This window comes from Lagenorhynchus albirostris, chromosome 6 (assembly GCF_949774975.1).
Source record: "Lagenorhynchus albirostris chromosome 6, mLagAlb1.1, whole genome shotgun sequence".
Lineage (NCBI taxonomy): Eukaryota > Metazoa > Chordata > Mammalia > Artiodactyla > Delphinidae > Lagenorhynchus > Lagenorhynchus albirostris.
In genome coordinates, this window is record NC_083100.1 from 27,849,912 (window position 1) to 27,874,164 (window position 24,253).

The 24,253-nt window shown below is 36.3% G+C and overlaps 1 protein-coding gene across 1 annotated transcript in view; it reads right to left on the reverse strand.

Annotated features, from left to right (window-relative positions):
• The window catches only part of PTH2R (parathyroid hormone 2 receptor), a 104,264-nt gene that overhangs the window by 18,344 nt on the left and 61,667 nt on the right, over nucleotides 1-24,253 (reverse strand). The window contains exons 8-9 of the mRNA XM_060151316.1: nucleotides 17,748-17,808; nucleotides 10,586-10,652 (exon numbers count right to left, since the gene is read on the reverse strand). Of these exons, the coding sequence (XP_060007299.1) occupies nucleotides 10,586-10,652; nucleotides 17,748-17,808 (128 nt within the window). The remainder of the gene's footprint in view (nucleotides 1-10,585; nucleotides 10,653-17,747; nucleotides 17,809-24,253) is intronic.

The following is a 24,253-nucleotide window of genomic DNA, read 5'->3' on the forward strand; positions in this document are numbered from 1 at the left end:
ATTCCCCACACCCAAGCCCCACCACAGCACTTGTCACATTTCAATGTCTGTCTCACCCACTATGCTTAAGTTTAAGGAGAAATTGATGCCTGTTTCCCCCATCTCATTCCCACTGCCTCACACAGCACCTGCCATGTTCTTGGTGTTTAATCAAGATTTGTTAAATGAGTGAATGAATAAATGAGTGAATGAAATGTGCACTCTCTAAACCCTACTTATATTGAGGTAAATCAGCATATCCCCCTTCAAGGTAGAATTTTCACTTCTAGGTGTTTATCACAAAAGACATAAGTAGAGAAAGAAGTCAAAATTTATGTACAAGAAATTCCACTGTTATAAAATATATTTAAAACTATCTATTTACACTTAAAAATTTCATCAATGCCTTTGGATACACGATGGGGAAGATTTGCTATCTCCCCTTTCCTGATGTTTCCTCCCAGGGAAGGTAGGTCAACTGATGTGCACTTCTGTTCTCCCTACTCCCTCTTACTGTCTCCAACCCTGGAGAAGATGGATTGAAGTATTTGATGAGTGAAAATGGGACAAATACTGAGTTTGCTTAACTCAGCCCATCCTTCTTTTCTTTGGGAGCTTGCAGTGAGAAGACTTTCTCTGCAGCATCTCCAGGCTTAGGAGCCTGCCCCTCAGCAATATGTGCCTGGGTGGGCAGATCCTGCCTAATTATGGGGTTCTTCAACTGGCCCACTTGGCTAACAGACCGAAGATCACAACTTCCAACCCAGACTCTAACAGCTATAAGGGTTTTACTTTGTTTCTCTCTCTCCTCCTTTGTTTTATATCTCGACTTATTGAGAATCTGAGCAGCAAAGAGGGATGCTATGTATTAGCTGCTCTCAGAGATTCTCTGAATACATCACATCTCACCCCATATATTGGTTTCTTTTTCAATATCATGAACATGAGAAACATTTTTGCTTTGTTTATATGTGTATCAATTCTAAATGTTGAACATTTAAGTGATAGATAATAAACTCCTTAATCTATATCAGCTACTATAATTTGATTATCTGTATAATAGATATGAAGACAAAATATGTAGTTCACTTCTTATCCGTTGGAATTCAATTTATAACTTAGGGGTAAATGCTAGAGCTTTCATTTCACTCAAGGTTCTATAGTTGACTGATTTAGAAGAGGAAAGAGATTATGGAGCAGAGATTTTCCTCTGGGTAAAAAAAAAAAAATTGTATTTGTAATTCCATCAAAGATCAGAGATTAAATTTTATCCATTTTACTTAAAACTTCTCCCTTACCAGTCATCCCTCTCATGCTCCCTTCTTGTGCTTCATGATCGAGCCTCCTTTAATAACAACTGGGTGGAAATGAATCACTGACTCAACAGCAGCTGAGAAGCTTATGTTCTGTTTGTCCCCTTCTTTTCATATTTTATAAAATGCACTGGATATGATTTTTTAAACATATCGCTTTAGAATTCTTCTTAAAGGAATTTATTAGAAGTACCATCTTATTCCATCTGCCAGAATTCCCTGAGATATCCTTTGACAGGTACATGGAACAAAACATATATAAGAAAAAAATTGAAAGTCTGGAGCTCTCCATTTAATGCACTCTGAGTAGCATGCAGTCTCCTCAGGGGCCACTACTTAGTTAGTCATTCAAATTAGATCATTATTCATAGAATGAGCAAGTCCATGACAAACACCACAAACTACTTGTTGACCACAGACATTAGTCCTTAGCTTGGGTACACAGTGGTGCTGTAAGCCATGGTAGACATCTAAAAACAAGCAAATATACCAATAACAAGGAAGGAAGGAAGGAAGGAAGGAAGGAAGGAAGGAAGGAAGGAAGGAAGGAAGGAAGAAAGAAAGAAAGAAAGAAAGAAAGAAAGAAAGAAAGAAAGAAAGAAAGAAAGAAAGAAAGAAAGAAAGAAAGAAAGAAATAAAGAGAAAGAAAGAAAGGGAAGAAGGAAGGAAGGAAGGGAAAGAAAAAGGGAAGGGGTAGGGAGGGAGGGAAAGAAGGAAAAGAAAGAGAAAGGTAGGGAGGAAGGGAGGGAGGAAAGGAGGGGAGGGGAGAGGGAAGGAGGGACAGACTATTGCCCTGTATTTTCCTAAAATCCATCAACATATATAAAGCAAACTATAAACTCTCACAGTTATAAGTTCTCTGTAGGGTTATTTAAAGCTCAAAAATCTCTGCAATAGTGTTGCCAGATCAACATCAGGCAAGAGCCCCCCCAGAATGCTTCCCAACATGGACATTTTTTGATTCTATGGCTTACTTTTGAGGAGTTACCAGAAAATGAACTACTGCCTATAGAAAAACAAGTACATAAATTCTAACGTCTCCATGAGTGACTGGCCCTGATTTCCAATTTCAGTGTCTTTAATAAATAAAAGCTTTGGGTTGATTTAAGACTGAATCTTGGATTTTCTATTTTACCACTCCCACTGTATAAACATTATTAGATGTATGTACCATAAGAAAAGTAACTCTGGAAGAAATTTCGACCCTCCAAGTATAAAAGATATATTATTAAATAGTAATACATTAAAATTAGTAATTAAATTAGTAATACATTTACATTTTTATTGATATTTACCTTTTCTTGGCACCTTTAAAAAAATAGTTCTTACTGCACATTTGCATTTTAGTTCAGCTAAGATGAAGCAACACATTGTATAGAGAAATATTTTGGGAGTTTGTGGTCTCTCCAAAGGAATGGATTTATATGAATTGAAGATATGGGCTTGACTCCTATCAAAAGAAGAAAAAAACACGGATTGCTGTCCCCCTGCTCATGGTCACCAACTGCTGAAGCACTGATGTCCCTTTGTTGCTCACCTTAGTTTAACACTGTTTATGGTTGTTCCAATTTTAAATATTTATTTATTTGGCTGTGCTGGGTCTTAGTTGTGGCACGTGGGATCTTTGTTGTGGCGTGTGGGGTCTTTAGCTGCAGCATGCGGGATCTTTCAGTTGTGGCATACGGGATCTACTGCCCTCATCAGGGATCGAACCTGGGCCCTCTGCACTGGGAGAGCAAAGTCTTAACCACTGGACCACAGGGAAGTCCTGGTTGTTCCAATTTTAATGCAACTCTTTAATTCCTGTATCTTTCTTTGGAAGCCTGCATCAAGAAAATGACCTCTCATATAGAAATCTGAGGACCTTTAAAATATCGTAATTGATGTCAGAGTCATTCAGATAGAATTACGTACTTAAAAGTGAATAGCCAGGACTTCCCTGGTGGTGCAGTGATTAAGAATCCGCCTGCCAATGCAGGGGACATGGGTTCGAGCCCTGGTCTGGGAAGATCCCACGTGTCGTGGAGCAATTAAGCCCATGTGCCACAACTACTGAACCTGCGCTCTACAGCCCGCGAGCCACTACTGAGCCCACGTGCCACAACTACTGAAGCCTGTGTGCTATAGCCTGTGCTCCGCAATGAGAAGCCACTGCAATCAGAAGCCTGCACACCGCAACAAAGAGCAGCCCCTGCTTACTGCAACTAGAGAAAGCCCGCGTGCAGCAATGAAGACCCAATGCAGCCAAAAATAAATAAATAAATTTTTTAAAAAAGTGAATAGCCAATAGCTCTCTTAGATAGATTGCCATACCTCCAGACTAGTTCATTTAATCCCCGTTCCTGATTTTTCCTTCCAGGGAAGGCAGCTCAACTGATGTGCATGTCTGTGGTCCTCAGTCCCCCATACTGTCTCCATCCCTGGAGAGGATGGGTTGAAGTATTCGATGAGTGAATGTGGGAAGAATACCGAGTTTGCTTGACTCAGCCTATCCTTCTGCATCTTGGGAGCTTGCGGTGAACAGATTTTCTCTGCAGCATCTCCAGGGTTAGGAGCATCTTGTACCTGGGGCACCATCCCCATAAGGCCAAAACCCAAATCTAATCAGATCACTATCCTGCTTAAAATCTTTCAATGTCTTATAATTTTAAGGAAAATTCCAATGTCCTTATAGCACGGAATACGAGTCCAATCATGATTCAACCCCCATCCACTTCCAGTCTGATCTCTTGCATTTTCCACAGATGCACCCATCCTTCCAGCCACAGAAAACATGACCTGTCCATTTACACCCTTAACGTTCCTGAACACATGACACATATCTGACCTCCCACAACCATGTGGACACTCACTGGTTACACTGGTCAGGCCTTTTTCAGTAACTCCAAATTTCATTGTCAAAGGAACTGATCTAGTTCAGTGTTTTCCAAGTGGCTTAGGGTGTCACCACCATGATTTTGGCCACATAAATATTATTCATCTACTATTATTTACTTAATACCCTTCTTCAAGCAATCCACTTTTATTAAATTATTAAAATTTAAATTTCATATCATTATCATCAGTGGAAAACCAATAGAAGCTGCTACAAGCAAGAGGCAACTGTAAAAATACAATGGAAACAAGTCATATGAAATTTTACCTAGACTGGGTTGCCTGTCCCCCACCTCCATCCCCCAAAGGAAGACACCACACACATTAGAAAAGTGTTAAAGACCAGTATCAAAATGAGACCTCCAAGATGTGTTCAGAAGGGTTGGAGAGGGACCAATATTCTCAATGTTAATTGATTTTACTTAATAACCTTGCACGTATGCACCAGGGTATGTGCTCTCACCCTGACAAACACTGGCAGAGCTTAAATTCAATTACCACAAACAGGGAAAACTGTGGGCTCTGGAACTACGCTGCCTGAACCTGACTCCGACTACAGCACTTTCTAAATGTATATACCTAAGCTAGTTGCATAACTGCTCTTGGACTCAAACTAAGAATAATGAAAATACCAATCTCAAAGTTGTTTGAGGGTTAATGAAGAAAACGTTTTGAGATAAAACATGAAGCAAAAAATGCACTCCAAAATATTTATTCATCAAATGATAAATAGAAAGAGATTTAACTCTGTCAAGGGACAAAAGAAAAGACATTTTGGTAAAAATGAAATTGAGCAGGGACTAGAAAGACCATTTGATCACACATCAGAGGATGATGAATGAAAGGATGGAGGGATGAAGCCGACTAATACAGGATGAAGGAAACAAGTAAAGACACATACCACAGAGTTTGTTTTTCTTTTCCCTAACCTGTAATTCCAAGATCTCAGATTTCTACTAAGACCAAAGCTCTCTCCACCCCGTATTACTGGCCTCTTCAAAGACCATCTTGTAAATGCTCATGAGCAAATCTGCTCAATTTTACAATCTGTATTTTTACGTCTGTGGTATTATTTCTCTTCAGCTATTATAGTCTCTTCTGGTTGACACCAGTGAAAACGTAGGTTCTCGGGTGTCAGGGGGCAGTGTCCCGCTTGGTCGGGATTTATCACCTCTGCCAACTTCACCTTCACCGCTTCTAATCCATTCTGCCCTGCCTGTGGCTTCTCCTGCTCTGTGGGCCAAGCACACTGTTCCTCCTAATGCTGCTGTGGGAGGCCCAGGACCAAAACAATGCTTCATGTCCCGTTGTCAATTAGGAAATATTCCTTTCATATTTTTTTAATAAATTTATTTATTTTTGGATACGTTGGGTCTTCATTGCTGCCACAGGCTTTCTCTAGTTGCGGTGAGCAGGGGCTACTCTTCCGTTGTGGTGTGCAGGCTTCTCATTGTGGTGGCTTCTCTTGTTGCAGAGCACGGGCTCTAGGCATGCGGGCTTCAGTAGTTGTGGCACGTGGGCTCAGTAGCTGTGGTGCACGGGCTTAGTTGCTCCACGGCATCTGTGATCTTCACGGACCACGGATCGAACCCGTGTCCCCTAGGCAGGCAGATTCTTAACCGCTGCACCACGAGGGAAGCCCATTCCTTTCAGATTTTAATGCTATATAGAACTTAAAATCATCTTCAAATCAACAGCAAGATGTTGAGGGTGAATAATTAATTATATTTAGAGACATTTATTTTCAGAACAAAAATTAATGTTTCAAATTACCCTAATTCTCTTAAACATAATTTTACCACATATGAACAAAACACAGAAAACCATCGTGCTACAATTTTAGATTTTATGATTCCAAAATCAAGTTGTTGCTTCCAAATTTGTACTAAAGTCTGTGATTATCTCTGAAATTCAATTCTCTTGATATGATTTCTTCAAGTTAGAACCTATGAACGCTCACCCATACTACGAAATGCAAGACTAAAAAACACACAAACCTTTTATTCTAAAGTTAACATATAAAAAATTATAAATGTAGCCATAAAATTGAAAAGATTATTTTCCCATAACTTCAAGAAAAAATTTTGACATGCTTTGGAATGTTAAGTGAAAAGAACATGGTCCAAAAATGCAGGTTATCGTCTTTGTTTTGTTACACTGGCTGTGTGACCTTTATCTGTGTGGGCTTTAGTTTCCTTTCTAGAAAATAAAAAGGTTGAGTAAAATGGACTCAAAAGTTCTGTAATTATACTGGTTTTCTGCTCTTATTTCACTTCTTCCCTCTTACTGTGTCCCAGAATATTTACTTTGTATGCATGTTTTATTTTTTCAGCAAGTGTTTATTGAGTGTCCACTCTGTCCCAGGAAAATTACAAGGCATTAGAATATAGAAGTTGAGAAAAATATGGTTCTTGTTCACAAAAGCCTTTCAGTTTAGTGGGCAAGATGGACATTCAACAAACAATCAGAAGCATTATACTTGATGATGATCTTGAGAAATAAAAACCTCACCGTGCTCTGCGGATTATAATAGGTGACCTAATTTTGATTGGGGGCAACAAGGAAGTCACAATGAAGAAGTGACATTTAAAGTGAGGAGTAGAAGGAAGCATACCCCAGCCTTCCAGGGGTACAGGGTAAAATGAAGAATAGTCTTGAGAGGGGCAGACATGGACAAGTTCAAGGAACCAAAAGGGAAATAACGAGGCTAAGGCAGAGAGCATAAAGGGGTGCAGGCATGAGTGACAGGGTCTCCTCTGGACTATCAGGGATGTTGGCTTTTATTATAAGTGCGGGATGTAAGCTTTTTATTATAAGAGCTCACATTATTTACTGTGAGCTCACTAGGTAGGGACATTGACCCTGAAATTAGAATCTGAGCTCCACCACTTACTAGCTGAGTGACCTTGGGCAGTTTCCTCATTTAGAGTTATTGGGAGGATTAGATCAATCAATGTAAATGAAGTGTTTAAAACAGTGCCCAATGGTGGTAAGCACTTTGCTGTGTATGTTGTTATTATTAGCATCATTCTTCCTGGCTTCAGGACACAGAAGAGCTCAGAGGAAGGAGTACTACACTCCAGGTGCTGAGACCAGGGCTCCAGGTGCATCTCTTCCCATACAGGCTGTTTCCACAGTAAAGTGAGGAAACCTTAAAAGGAACTGAGATAACCCTGGATTGTAATAAAGAAACAAAAAGGTAACTTTAAGTGAACAGAAAGGTGCTCTTGAATCTCTTCTCTGATTTTTGAGATTAAATGGATGTTGTAATATTGGAAAAATATTTAAGAATTCTTGCTTTGCATTGCTCATAATATTAGTTCTAGAAGATGAAAATGGCATCCCACCTAAGTTTCCTTCAAAATGTATTGAGTGTACCATCATTTCTGGTTCTCTTTCATCAATGGTGAATCTTTCAGAACCTCTATAATCACCTAACTGTACTGTTTCACATTGCAATTTAGAAACCTCAGCAAATAAACTTCTCATCCACACTGCTGATGTGATGTAAGATCTGTAAATAAACAACAAAGCTTTGGATAAAATTCAACTATTTCAGTGGAAAATGTCCTATGATTTACTTTTTTCTCCACTGTTCTTTGCTTCAATTCCTAATAATTTTACAAGGATCCCTTAGATTTTAATAAGCCCTTCCTTTTCATCAAAAGAAAACACAAACTTAATGTTCTTAAATTTGCCTCATTTTTATAATATTTAATTACCTCTTATTTATCAATTCAAGTACAAGGCACTGAAGACACAAAAAGTATTAAGACATGGGTTATCCCTTTAAAAAGATGGTAGTAAGAGATGGAGGAGCAAACATAATAAAGGAGGAAGAGAGAGAAAGGAAAGTTAAAGGCCTGGAAATGCAGATAAGGTTAGCATATCAGTGCATAAAAGGGAAATCAGAGTAGTAAACCCCAGTTAATTTATAAAGTTAATTATCTTCTTTAAGTTTATTGATAATCTCTCAGGGATATAGTTTATCACTAGGTTTGATGGGATGGTTTATCACTACATTAATACAGCAGCACTTCATTAAAATTAATATGAGTTTCTAAACTGAAGTCATTCATTCATTCATTTATCCACAATCCATTTTTTAAATTTTATTGAAGTATAGTTGATTTACAACGTTGTGTTAATTTCTGCTGTATAGCAACATGACTCAGTTATACATATATCTTCTTTTTCATATTCTTATCCATTATGGTTTATCATAAGATGTTGAATATAGTTCCCTGGGCTATACAGGAGGCACCTTGTTGTTTATCCATCCTATATACGATAGTTTGCATCTGTTAATCCCAAACTCCCAATCCTTCCCTCCCCCACCCCCTCCCCCTTGGCAACCACAAGTCTGTTCTGTATATTTGTGAGTCTGTTTTTGTTTTGTAGATATGTTCATTTCCACAATCCATTTTTGAGCTTCCCCTAAGACTTAGAATCGGGTCTAATTTGATAACAGGCTGCTGTAGCAAGGGTACAAACTGGCTTCTCTAAAACTTCTGTACTTTATTTTCCCCTCTAAATATTTACATCAATGAGCTTCTGAAGTGAAGATTCCTCTTCAATCTCTTCTACCTTGCTATCTGCATTTTTCCTATGAGATAAATAAGCTTTTACCTGACTATCTGGATAGATCTTACAAAACCTCAACCACATTAATGGCTGTCCTTCTGGATCCATCATGCCAACATGCTGACACACCTTGTCCAAAAGAAAACAAAATGAGAAAAGTAGGAAACTGGAGAACAAAGAAAGACTGAAAAAATTGGTTAAAAATCAGGCTGCTACTATTTACAACAGCCAAGACATGGAAGCAACATAAATGTCCATCAATAGAAGAATGGATAAAGAAGATGTGGTGTGTGTGTATATATATGTGTGTGTGTGTGTGTGTGTGTGTACATATATGTATATATATGTATACACACACACAATGGAATACTATTCAGCCATAAAAAAGAATGAAATAATGCCATTTGCAGCAACATGGATGGACCTAGAGATTGTCATACTAAGTGAAGTAAGTCAGACAGAGAAAGACAAGTATCATAGGATATCATTTATACGTGGAATCTAAAAAAATGATACAAATGAAAATATTTACAAAACTGAAATAGACTCACAGGCATAGAAACAAACTTATGGTTACCAAAAGGGAAAGGTTGAGGGGGCATAAATTAGGAGTTTGGGATTAACATATACACACTACTATATATATAATGGATAAACAACAAGGACCTACTGTATAGCACAGGGGACTATATTCAATATCTTGTAATAAACTATAATGGAAAAGAATCTGAAAAAGAATAGATAGATAGCTAGATAGACAGATAGATATAGATAGATATGTATTACTGAATCACTTTGCTGTACACCTGAAACTAACATAACATTGTAAATCAACTATACTTCAATTAAAAAATAGAAAAAATCAGGCTGCTATATTACTTTCAAATTATTTAACATTTAATATTAGGACATCAGTCCTTTTTTAAAGATGTATATAATCTTGGGTTAATACATGAAAACCAGGAAAACACAAGGTGGTGTAATTTCTTCATCAAACCACAGAGAAGCTAATACCATAAACTCTTCAGGGAAGGTCAAGAGTAAACATTTCTTTTTTTTTTTTAATTTTTATTTTATATTGGAGCATAGTTGATTAACAATGTTGTTAGTTTCAGGTGCAGAGGAAAGTGATTCAGTTATACATATACACGTATCTATTCTTTTTCAAATTCTTTTCCCATTTAGGTTATTACAGAATATTGAGCATTTTGGTGAGTTTTGTTAGACACAAAGTGTGTGATTTTGTTTTCTTTTGTAACACAGACATAATATACAGGCAGATAAGTCCCATGCAATACGACTGCCAACTCTAGTCTTTTTTGGACTAGACAGTCCAAAAGAGTATGGAATCCTCTTAACTCCTTGGGGAAAGTATGTGAAATAAAAGCTTTAGGCAATGTTTTATAATAAATCACACTACCATTTTTCTCTCTCGATAATTCCTCTGTTCTCTTGCTATTACATCTTTGCCCCCTCCTCCTACCTATTACCAGGTGATCAGGTGGTCAGAACTTTATAAAATAATGGCTGAAAAGGGGGAAGAGTTTAAGGACCGCCCCAACTGCTTGAACCTATAAATGCTCATAGATATTTTGAAGTCCCGGAATTTTCCCTACATGTTGGCAGATTAAAGGGAGGGTATGCACTTTCTTCATGGATCGCAGTGTCAGCCATGAATAAGGGTCTGATCCCCAATCCAGACTTTCCCAACAGCTATTGCTGTAATGTGAGGTTTAGGAAACAAAGTGACAGACAAACTTTCTCTGGGTTTTAGCAGTAGTTTAATTATGCATCTTTTTCTTCTTTATTTAAACTATACAGGTTTTTAAACTTACCCCGATAGCTGCTAAGATTGGGGCTTGATAAATCCACTTGATGTCTCCAGCACTAAGTTCCCAGCATCTGAGACATGAAAAAGAACTTCCATTAAAGAATCAGCAAAGCAAATAAGCAGTGAGAGGTAACATTTTGTTTTACCAAAAATTCCAGACCCAGGTTTTTGATTAAGAAACAAGTAGACAGGGAAAAAAAAATCTCCTAAAACACCCAAAACAGTAAAAAAAAAAAAAAAAAGTGTAACAGTCCTGGTTTCCATACTATTAGCTACTCCTTGGGGATAAGTAAAGTATTATAAATAGTGGTTTATTATTTTTATGAAAGAGTCAAAACTATGTTTCTAGAGTCACAAAAAAATTAGTCTTCTAAATGTGGTACCACTGATTCTTTATTTTTGTTATCACTGGAAAGATCCATAACAATTAAACCTTGTTGATAAAGTCCTCTCACTTTCAGAATTTACTCCATTGGTTGTAGAACATTGACATTAGTACATTTTTATCCACAGAAATGCAACAGAAAACTGACAATCATGCAAATGATTCTTGTTGATAGGAATGTAGAAGAAAACTGAATGCAAATGATTTTTGTCCATAGAAAGGAAAATTAGCTGTGTTTGGTGGAATGTAATTGCTCAGTGATCTGTGAATATTGACCAGTTTTTACATTTATTTGTAAAATTATTTCAGTGTACATATTACTAGATATAAACATGTAATTCTTTTATTTCTCCTTTGAACAAGTTACAACATCTTACTGGTTTCCTCATTAATTAGTGAGTTAAAAAATCTTGATAGGTGCTCATTTTATATTTGCATTAGATCATGATTTTATCTTCTATTTTAAAAAGTTAGTTTTTAACAGTACTTAATAAAAACACTATTTGATTTACTTATTTGTTATATTTATTTTCTGCTTCCTGCTCACTCCAACTAGAATTTAAGTTTACATAGGCAGGGATCATTGTTGTTTTTGTTTTCTGTTACAAGTGCCTAGAACAGTACATAGCATGTGGGAGGTCAATAAACATTAGTTGAATTGAATTGAATTCAAAGTAAGTTAGACCCAACCTCACCCAATCTGGTTTGTGGTAAAGGTCTTACACTAGAATAAATGGAACAGAGTTGAGAAAAACTAGTTCCACTTGAAACTTTAATGTAGCACTTTAAATGGTTTTTTTAAATTAAAGATACATAAGTAAAAGCCTTCAGTTTCTTTCTCCTTAGACAAAACCTAGCATTGATTGTGGCAACAGTAAATGAAATTTTATAAAGAAATTTTAATGATATAATGATAATTTTTAAATTCTGGATAATAAACTTATTAAGAAAGTTACTTTTAAATTAATGAACAAATTATGGATAATAAAAAGCTATTTCAACTATTCCTTGAAGGTAAAACATTTTCAGTACACATGTAATAACAACATATTTTTTAAATATAATTTTGTACATAGGCAATACATTCTCATTTCAAAAAACAAACTATATAAAAAGATAGACATTGAGACATCTCAGTCCTCCCCATGTTCCTGTATACCTCTGACCTTGCCTTTCTCCTTACAGATAACATCTTTTATTACTTTATTGTATATGCTTTCAGTATTTCTTTATGCATATACAAACACATACAAATATTATAATCTTACTTTCCCCATCTTACAAAAATGCAATGTACACTCTGTTCTGTAACTTGCCCTTTCCTTTTAATAGTATATTTTTAATTTCTTTCCATATCAGTACCAAGAAGAGCTTAGTAGCCCAGCATTCCATTGGAAAGAGGTACCACAGTTAAATCAAACAGACCCCTAGACCAAAATGTAATTCTGGTCCAGCCACACTGAAATCTGCAAAGTCAATGGGCTTGAAGACTGAATAAGAATGGAAATCAAACACAGGGACATTTCATACTTGCATACACCTTACTTGTTTACACATTATTGAACATTGCCCATATTATTTGTATGCATCTATTTTCCACATTTTTCAGCCAGACAAGAAAGATAAAATGTTAGAGTCATGCAAAACATCTATCACACTATGCTAAAAAGGCTTCCCACTGTAAGGAAAGTGGTACATATTGTGAGAATATAAATTGAACATTGATTCACTAAATTTTGGATTTCATAAATTTGGATTTCATAAATTTTCTTTTCAGCTTTGACATCTGGTAATATCTTCATAATCTTCCCTCTTTGCTTCAATGACATTTCATCGTGGTGTCTCCTAACACACTGGAATTCAATTACACAATTTCCGCTCTACAAAATACTTTTATCTGGAAGAAGGTCAAACCAGCTACTTCTAAAAACAAGAAAAACTTGACTTTGATCATTTTCAATGTCAAAGTTTCAAATTTGCCCTTTGATAAGAGGCAACTGAGGTTTCAGATATTTTAAAGAAAATGCTATTAATCCTTATTTTTCATTAATTCTTCAATGTCCCAGCTCACACCGTGTTTGTTAATATGGCTGAGAAACTACCCTCTGTCCAGATTTTTTTAAAATAAATTTTAACACTCTAGGAAATGCAGGACTAAATGTTGGTAAAAACGTAGTTCTGAATGGTAGAGCATGAAACACAGTAGTCTGTATGCTGAATGGTAAAGCAGACAGACTAGAAAGTAGGATTTCCTGCAGCCAGGACTGGAAACAGGAAATGCATTGTTCCACCAGAGGGATCCAGGGAATTATATTGATTGAATACTGCATTGTCTCCACAACTCACACTCTGATAAGAGTAGAGGAAGTGAAGTTCCCTGAGAGCCATGCAGATTTCCTAGGAATGATGGAGTGTCTTTTCTTGGTCCTTTCAATTGCAAGCCCTAAGGTTCCTGCTGGCATCTCTTATCTCCTTTGAATAAGCAGGGAAACGGTAATAAGGTATCTTGTAAGGTGTTTTTGCTTTTGTAAGTAAAAACAAAATTATTCACTTTTTAAATCATTTGTCCCATCTAAACTACCCAACTATCTTACCCTACCTTAGTCAAATAACACTTTGATAGAATTTTAGAACTGGAAGAGACTTCTTTTGTATATTCTATAGAGTTTAGAGTACCTTCTAAAACTGGGTCTTATCTGCTTATCTCTAAATGTCCAAGATACAGAGAAAATCAGAGTTCTAGCTTTGAAAGGCCAGATCAGAAAAAGATAAATCGCAACTATAAGAGACATGAGCAGGGGCCCCATCTGTCCTTTGGAGATGCTCCAAGTCTGCTCTCTCCACTTGAACTTTGTGACATGGCACTATACATAGGTCAGATGACGACACTCAAGAAAACCCACAAAACTTTTTAACTTAGACAAGCTGAATTTCATGAAAAATCAAATCTGGCAATTATAAAATCATGCCATGAATGTGGTAATACAGTTTTATTTTCTATGCAAAATAAATATAAAATGACCCCTTAACCCAATTATCGCACTCAGATCAGGGCACTATAGAATTCAAGATTTTATTCTAAGTAAGGTAGGAATAAATATTTTATGCAAAAGAGTCACATGATCTAACTTATATTTAACATTTTTACATTAACAGATATGGTTTAGAGCAATATTTAGTATCAGTTGTATTTTTCAAAGTATTACGTACCTAATGGATTTTTTCTCTAAAATGATAAACATGTATTTCTTATTTTTTCAGCAAAAAGACTTATGATTATTAATGACTTAATATCTAGTTTATGATTTTTTTAAAAATGCAAGATAACCAAGAAAACTAATTAATTCAATATAAAATGTACTATGAATATATTTGCTTTCTTTCCTTGCTCAAGGCCTAGAATAGCTATTGAATGGATGAATGAGTCAAAATTGCTCCAGGCTAGCTGTAGGCTTTGGAGATGTAACCTGATATCTCTGGGTCTCATTCTATTCATCTCTCAAATGTGCGGATTGGACCAAACAATGCCTTCCGTTCTACCTTCTCTAAAATTCCAAATCTAAGTGATTTGGTTACACATCTCAGGGTAAAATTATTTAGCATTATTTAGCACCTCTTTACTGACTCAACCTCCCTCCCTCCTCTAAGAAATCAAACAGCAATGCTGCAAGTTTTCTTTGAGATTTCCAATATCGCTGTGTAAATGTAACAATAATGATAACAATGTAGATAATGTTAACCCCCAATTGTCAACAAATCCAAATGGCATAAAGAGATAAAGTAAGTAAAAATAAAACCCTGCGGGACCCTACTGGGTACAAGCCCCTCTGTGTCCCCACTTCTTGTTTGTAGAAAAAAGCTTTAGTCTCCAAGGGTTTCCCCAAGTTCCAAAGAGCAGACTCAAACAGTTACTAATTAGTGAAGTGAGAAAATGCAGAAACAAAGGAAAAGCAGTCAAGCAAGAAAAGTAATAATAGCTTGACGAGCAGAGTCACAGGACTCCTAGTTCCTCCTGAAGGGATACAGGTAACAATCTGATGCATATCTTGCATTGTTCTGCAGAAACTAAGACCCCTACCCTGTGGAGGATGTTGACTACATGCTGACCACAAGCATGTAGACCCTGGACTGGCTGGAACCAGAAAACTGATGATTAAGATTCCTAAAACATCACCTGGTTACTTCACCACCAACCAGTCAGAAGAATGTCCATGAGCTAACCATGCACCTGTGACTCTCACTCCTAATGTTGCCTTTAAAAACCCTTGCTCCAAAGCAACAGGGAGTTCAGGTCTTTTGAGCGTTAGTTGCCCATTCTCCTTGCTTTGCGTCCTGCAAATAAAAGCTGTACTTTTCCTCACTACAATCCAGTGTCAGTAGATTCGCTTTGCTGCTCATTGGGTGAGTGAACCCAAAGTTCAGCTCAGTAAAAATAATGCAAAGCCGCAACCTAAGTGTCCATCGACAGATGAATGGATAAAGGAGATGTGGCACATATATACAGTGGAATATTACTCAGCCATAAAAAGAAACGAAATTGAGTTATTTGTAGTGAGGTGGATGGACCTAGAGACTATCATACAGAGTGAAGTAAGTCAGAAAGAGAAAAACAAATACCATATGCTAACACATATATATGGAATCTTAAAAAAAATGGTTATGAAGAACCTAGGGGCAGGACAGGAATAAAGACTCAGACATAGTGAATGAACTTGAGGACACGGGGAGGGGGAAGGGTAAGCTGGGATGAAGTGAGAGAGTGGCATGGACTTATATATACTACCAAACGTAAAATAGCTAGGTAGTGCGAAGCAGCCACATAGCACAGGGAGATCAGCTTGGTGCTTTGTGACCACCTAGAGGGGTGAGATAGGGAGGGTGGGAGGGAGACGCAAGAGGGAGGATATATGGGCATATATGCATATGTACAGCTGATTCACTTTGTTATAAAGCAGAAACTAACACACCATTGTAAAGCAATTATACTCCAAGAAAGATGTTAAAAAAAAAAAAGGAAAGCCAGTTAAGTTCTAGAACTGAGGGAAAGCTGATGAATGGGGAGTTCTGGAGCAAGGCTGCACCTAAAGATAATGATCTGTAGACTTCAGATTTGGGGGAACAGTGGTAGTTCTTTGTAGAATTCAGGTGCTCACATAATGTGGCATTTTTTTCACTGCACAACTGACAAAATGATTCTGAAGGAAATACTCAGTGACTCAAAACAAAGGTATGGGCTCAATGAAAGAAAGAAGCAAACAAAAAGAAGTTGCTGTCAGGAAATGTACACGATCTGTGGATATTAAACTGTATTCTGTTAACAGGGAAGAATGCTCAGTATTACTACATCTATAAGTTAAAACTGTCTCTCTTTAAATCGCCTTTTCATGTATCATAAGTGTATTAGTCTGCTCGGGCTGCCATAACAATGTAGTATAGACTGAGGGCTTAAACAGCAGACATTTATTTTCTCACAGTTGGAGGCTAAAGTCTGAGGTCAAAATGCAAGGCACTGTCATCTTGCTGTGTACTCATAAAACCTTTACTTCATGTGCAGACACAGAGAGAAGGAGCTCCCTCACATCTCTTCTCATGAAGACACTAATCCTATCATATCAGGGCCATACCCTTAGGATTTCATTTAACCTTAATTACCTCCTTAAGGGCCGTATCTCCAAATACAGTCACACTGGGGATTAGGGCTTCCCACATATGCATTTTGGGGAGACACAATTCATTCCAAGCAATAAGTTTGACCATGAAAGCAAAGAGCAGGCACTGAATGCTTCTCCATGTTCTCCTTTTCTTTCTTTGACTCACCATTACTAAAAACAGAAATAATATGAAAAAATGAATGTTTCAGTCTCCATTCATCATTTAGCACCCAAAGAGAAACAGACAACTGGGGGGCTAGTGATTCCCTAGGATGGATTCCACTTCTAATGTGCATTTGTTTTATCATTTAAGAATATTTAATTATGCTATAGAAGACAAGAGAACAAATGGGGTGGATTAAACCTACAGTTTGCATTAAATGTAGAGCACATGCATGTTAAGCACAGGTACTAAATATCTGGGGCAACTGAGCACTAAATATTCATGATGCACTAAATATATAAGAGGCACAAAGTATCCCCAAATATGCAGGAAGTACTTGATAGTCTTGATGTCTTAATTCAGCCACTGATTGGTGGAACCCATGGCCACATATCCTTTGCCCAAAGAACGCAAAAAAAACCCAGAGCTGCTCAGCAGGCTAAGTGGCAAGCTAGAGCCATGGCCAGATGAACTCGCCCTTATATCTCTCTGAGACAGCAAGTGTGTGTCTCTGGCCCAAAGCACCTTCTGTCTGTGGGTCCCCTTGTTGCAACCACATTTCTGGTCCTCATAACCACACCATCAGTGGGGAATGCTGATGTGGCAGAGAGAGTGAGAGAGAGACCGAGAGGAGATATGAGTACTGCCTATCCCAGGACTCAGGTAGTGCAGTCCTTTCACCTGTGTGCATGGTAGCCTAAGTGTGTTAACTTACCCATCTCTTTCCCTTTGCTTCTCACTGTATGTTTCAAATTGATTTCATAAACCATGGAGTTTATGACCATCCTAATCGGGTCTGTGAGTCTTTCTGTCCCATGACTCTGGGATGGAGAGCTTGCTGGTAATTTATCAGAGGCTACAAGGTAATTTCCCACATAACGTCCCTAAAGGGCAATGTCATCAAGAACAGCAGCAAGTCTTGAGAAAATCCCAGGCTCTTGTTTTACCTCTTCTTGTTTCCACTCACCTTGCATCAGCCAGAGTTGCTCGTGCCACAGCCCAGGCTGTAACAAATGCCGCTGGGAACCCTGCAATCAGAAAAGGATTCAGACAATCAGAAAAGGATTCAGAGACCATATTTCTTTTGAGATTAAGGGATTTTTTCTTATATTCATCACATAAAAATATACTATTAAAAGGTAAGAGAGAAAAACAGGCATGAAAAATGTTGCTATGTGAATATGAAAAGTCCACTTAATTTTCATCTTGTCCGTTTGAGAAGGTAGTGGTACACTGATGTTATTCGTTCTCAAAAGTCTGAAGATGAAGACTGGCTCTATTTTCCTTTGAAGGGTGTAAGGTTAAGCCATGTATAGAGGGGACTGAAGTTCCCGGGGTCAAAGGCAGGCGGTGGTCGGTGCATCCAACTTTGCCTCTTGAAATGCCGAAAGCCACATGCTTTCCAAGAGGAGTGAAGCAACAAGAGGGACTCATGAGAAGTGGCAGGAAGGCTGTTGTTCTAAAATACTCAAATTTTCTCATTCTAAAAGTTGAAGGCATAGAGAGGCTATACTGCAAGTTACAAAATTAGGAAGTTTTGATCAGTTTAGCCCTTCTTTTTTTGTTCGTATCGGCTCCAGACAGAAGCATTTGCAGGCACTGAAAGCTTAGCAAAGGGTGGTGCTATATTAGTTTGATGATTTGAGCATGACATATTTGTCCTTCATAAACAATAAACACCTATGAGCTTGCAACATCAACTCTATTATACTGACTTTCCATGAGTTCTTTGCCCCCAGTAAAGGTTGACTGCTCAGTTCACGCTATACCTGGACTCTGACATCACAAAAAATCACAAACCATAACTTTTGTGCAGCACTGCAATAGAAGATCAAAGGATTTAATGGATAACTCTTCATTATGTGGCCTTTGAGAAAGAAGTTTAAAAAAAAGGAAGAGAAACCATAGGAAGCACCTTACAAAGAGAGAAAAAAAATTTAACTCAGAACATTTTTTAACACAATATTCTTTACCTTTTAAAAAACACATTTCTAAATTTTCAGATATATTTTCTAAGCAAAAATGTAAACATAAAAATAGATTCAGATGAAAAAAATTTCAGAAAAAAATTAAAATAAGGTGATATCCCACAAAAGGGAATTTCTTTGTTCTCCTTAGTGATCTAATTGAATTTAACCTCAGCCTGCCTGTGTGGCTATTTAATTTTATGACTCTATATTCTAATTTTATTTATTGTTTTTATATAACTCCTTTTTAAAAAATTCTGCTCGAATTCTATGTTCTAGGAAATTTTTGTCAAAAGAGATCTACCCAATTCTGTTTAATTCTTAGGTTCAGCTTACTATTCTATCTATCTATCTAGTCCACCTATCCATCCATCTGTATAAACATATATCCACTAAGCACTTATTAAATGCCTTTTCATTTGTTAAGAACTGTTATAGTCTCAGAAGATTAAAAAAAGAACAGAATAAACAATATCCCCATTTTCCTGAAACTTATATTCTGGTATGGGAGGCAAAATTAATTACACAACTTCAGTTATCAATTAGCGCTATGAAGAAAAAACAAGAATGATAACTATGTAATGGAGAGAGCATGGCTCCTTCTGACAGAATAGTTCAAAAAGGTCTGACATGGATCCCTTTGCTGTTCTACTGCCTTGGTTATCTTTAAAAAATGTCTGCCTTTGATCAAAATGTTCACATTTTCTCATTTGCAGGTCTTCATCTTCTGCTTCCTTTACAATCTCCTGATCAGGCAATTTCCTGAATGATGTTCTATATATAGAACATTGATTAATGGTGCTGGATTTGGAATTGTGTCTTAAATGATAATTATAGCAAATACTTTATATCAGACACCATGTCTTAATGAAATTGCTTTTCTCATCCTCTTGGAAGACCCTCATTCACAAGATGAGCACAGAGACAACCATAGAGGAATAAAGAATAGAAACCACCTTGAGGCTTTCTAAGAATTTTTGGTCACCAATCTTAGTATCACATTATTATGTAATTAAGAACATATAAACAAAGGGAAAAATCTTTGAAATATAGACGTTATTTTAAATTTAAGTGTTACTTTAAGTAAATTTAATGTAAATTGGAATGTTATTCTATATTTGCATTTATCTTAAGAGCTGAGTTATTTTCGTAAAATACATCAGTATAAATAAGTGATTCTGAGAGGGAGGCAATCTATGGTCTCAGAATAAGTAGACTCGAGTTTTGGTGTGGCTTCATTACTATTCTCCCCTAAAATGAAGGTTTGGACTAATAGTAGTCAAAAAAACTTTAGCAATTAAACACTTTCTTCAAATAAAAACTTACACTGCAGCCCACCGCATAAGCCAGAGATGCCTTGAAGCCAAAGTGGGGTAAAAGGGTCTTGCCATATTGGCCCATGTAATTTTATCTTGTTTTGGACACTTCAGAGGCTTCATAGAACCCAACCTCAGCCTTACCATCCTCCTGAAATGCTACTGTGGCATTGCAAAGTCATAGCTTGATCATAAAGTATAGAGTTAACCCTAAAAATTAGAAACCCATCATGACATGGGGATTCCCAGATTTGCTACAGACATACAATGTCTTACCAGAAACCTTGATTCCCCTAGGAATCCAGTCTATGTTGACTGGTCAGACATGAAGCTCCAAGCTATGTATTCAGTTCCCTCTCTACTCACTGCAGGATGCTAGAATTTAGTATCTATCACTTGCTGATTCATTCTTTGAGGAACCTAGAAATTCGTCTATATAATTTTGATAGAATTGTTCTCAAGTCTCATAGGACTCTAAGGCCAATACTGAATGAGTCTTTCCTCTCTGTAAGGAAAACTGCAGAGCCTTTAAAGTTTTCCATTGTTACAAAGGTGAGTGTCTATTTATGAAACTTCAGAAGAGTTACCCTCCCCTGAGATGGAATTACTACAGTAAACAAAAGAAATCTTTAAAAAATATATCTAATTCATAGTCTAAAATCTGCTCTAGAAGAAGAGTAAGGCATTATGAAAAAGGACCAATCTAAAACAGAAGAGCTACAATAGAAAAGAAAATGTTTACTGAATTAAATATTGCCAGTGGGCAGAAACTGTAGAAGATCAATTGGTGGAGAGGAGGTGGAATCTTGAAACCGGGTGAACCCACAGAGATAAATCTACATAATGGTTACAAATATAAATTTGACTATAATTTATTTTCTTTTAAACAGATAATAACCTGTAGAATTTTTTAATGATAAGTAGTAAAACCCCAAATTACATCTTGAAGGTCTGGAAAAAGTAATAAGCAGGGAGAACCAAATTCCTTATCTTTCATAAAGTAGGGCCAAAATATAGATCTCTTATTGACTCTAACGGTTAAATATAATTTTAACTTTAAGATAACTTTAAGGTAGAATTAATAGTGGCATTAAAAATCATAGGGCAAGGGAGAAACAGTTTTTCTAGATTTTTAAATTCAACTTAAAGCAAACAACGAAGATTTTTAATTGTATAAAGGTGTTATATTGACTATCATAAATAATTTTATGAAGAACAGATTTTATAAATTAAATATTTTGAATATAATACATATGATGAGAATAGGCCTACAAAAAATAAAATAACCTAAAGGGTCAGACTCCATGCTTCTTGTGTGCTGGGACTTTAACATATATCTTGCATTTCAATTATATATGCTGCCAAATGGATGATCAAAAAACGTTTGCTGGATTGGAATAATTTTATACAGAGATAATAAAACTGGAAGTGTTTTCTGATTATTTTTCTCCTGATTATTTTAAGATAATACAAAATATGAAAATATTCTACAAGAAAGCTTGGCAACAGGGACGTGACTACATGGTATAACCAGGATAGGTGCTTTTATATGATAATACATACATTCTGGCATCTCATCTGACAGGTGAAAATTAAGAATGGCTGCTAATACAGAGGTAAATTACCACATTCAATAAGGATAAAGAAGCAAGAGTGACACTTTTTTTCCTATTATGTTGTATATTATATCCCCAGTACTTATTTACCTTATAACTGGAAGTTTGTTACCTTTTGACTGACCTTTTAAATATAGAATTAAATATATTTTTTAAATATGTAGTTGGAACCGAGAATAAAGTGCCTTATTCATGAGAAAATTGAGCAGCGATAGGAAAAATTAAGAAAATGGTTAGTTGAAAGAAAAGAAGCATAGTCATCATTAGAATTTGCCTTTACTCCTCTATACACCTTGTTTTGTGATAAAGATATACAAAAAAGTCATTTTAAATATCTGCCTTCAATTTACTAAGGCAGACATGGCATATGTTCCTCTTTAGATGGTAATTTCCTTCCCTGCCAACTTATTATTAAGAACCAGCAAAATCAATGTAAATAATGCAACTCCACATATCATTACAAAGTGAGTAATAAAGTGCTGAGTATTTACCTAGCTGAAGAGAGCTTAAAGTTATAATAATTGGGTCCAAATGAACAACAAAGGAATCCAAGCAAATTCACTTCTCTAGTGAAGCCAATAAATCACTGGAAGAAAGTCTGAAACTGGGTTCACTATGGATTAGTCTAGCAAAGGATCCTGCAAAGCAGCTATAATGTTTTGATATTTATTTTTCTTATAGAAAGTTGGAAAAATGAGTTTCAAATAAAAATGATATTTTAAAATCATACTCTCAGTGTTGAGATAAGAGAAAAGAGTCTATTAATCAAATAGACTTGGATATTTACTTCAGTAGCAGAGAGAAATTCTTAAAAAGAATATTACTATTTTTGGGGGCTTCCCTGGTGTCCGCCTGCCGATGCGGGGGCCGCGGGTTTGTGCCCCGGTCCGGGAGGATCCCACATGCCGCAGAGCGGCTGGGCCTGTGAGCCATGGCCGCTGAGCCTGCGCGTCCGAAGCCTGTGCTCCGCAACGGGAGAGGCCACAGCAGCGAGAGGCCCGCGTACGGCAAAAAAAAAAAAAAAAAAAAGAATATTACTATTTTTTAATTATATATGCCCTAGCCTAGAGCATTTATTTTTTTGGAGTTGCAAAGAGAGAAGCCAGAAGCCAGACCAACTATAGCACCATAACTCTGTAAATATTACTTGTTACTGTTTTAATCGTGGTTAATTACATAATATTGCATGTAAGATGCTTTTTGTAAAGTGATCTTCCATGTAGATACTACTTGCTTTCATGCATGTTCTTAAACCATTTGGTGAAATGAAGATTTCAAGTTGTGATGCTTCTCTACTGTAATTGTCACTCTTATGACAAAATTTTGTGGACAAATAATTAAAGTTGTAAAGGAAGGTGAGAACCTCATACTTGCATAGAAGCTCACTGGAACCCTCACTGTTTTTTTAATTCTCATTTTCAAAGACAGATTTGAAAACTAGTTTCCTGGGTTTCAGTGAGGCAAACTCCTGATTTTACAGAGCGACAGACTGAGTGATACAGCCCAAATAAGAGCTGACAGGGGAATTTGCTATCAAATCAATATGTAAATAAAGAAAAACAAGTTTGTTACCAGTGTGACCAATGTCATAGAAAACCAAAAAATAAAATGGAACTCAGACAAATTCATTGTTGAATTTTCTATCAACATCTTTACTAACTTTTAGTAATTATGTGGGTACACAGATATAATTTTGCCTTGAAGGCAAACTACCAAAAACTGTTGAGAAAATTTCCAAAGTACCCTAAACAAATAAAGTGTATCTTTTTTTATTTTAGTAGCTGTTAGTCAAAGATAAGGGAGAGCCTAAAAACAAACCGCTTTCATAAATTTTTATTCACAACAATTATTATTTCATAATAAATAACGCTTGACAGTAAATTGACCCTTTGTCTTCTTAAAGGTTATTAACTAACAGGAAATTCAATATCCTTTACTTCATGTTTTCAAACGTTAAGACAATATTAAGACAAAACAGGCCAAAAAATTCTTATTTTGATGGGAAAAAAACCTTCAAATTTAATCTTGAGCCACTTAGTTGATTTTTTTCCCTGTGCTGAGCACGTCATAATTTGGATATTAAAATAGCAATTGTTAATATTGACACTTCTTATTTTAACCATGTATGAGTTTTAATTTTTCTTAAATTATAACAAACAAACAACATCCTTTCTCCACATCACATTGAGTTAGTGCCTAATTCAGTAATCCCTCTAGTACTGACAAGGCATTTTTGGAATGTGAGCTGAATATCCTTTTTTTAAAATTATTTATGCCGCAAGTAATTTGGATTATTTCCTTCCAAAAGACATCTACGTAATTAGTTTGTAATTTGCATTGTTAAATGCAGTCAAGATGGTCCTATAAATTCTCTTCTGGCATTCTCATCATATGACCTAGAATTACAAATCAAAGATGCATCATTATAGCTTAGAAATTCAAAAATCAAAATTTTTAGGATGAAATTATTGTTAAATCAAGATATTGACATAAGATACGATGAGCACAGCAGTTCTAAATGTGCATGGCTAACAAGGTATTTCCCCCAAAGAATCCTCTCAAGAATCTGGCCTA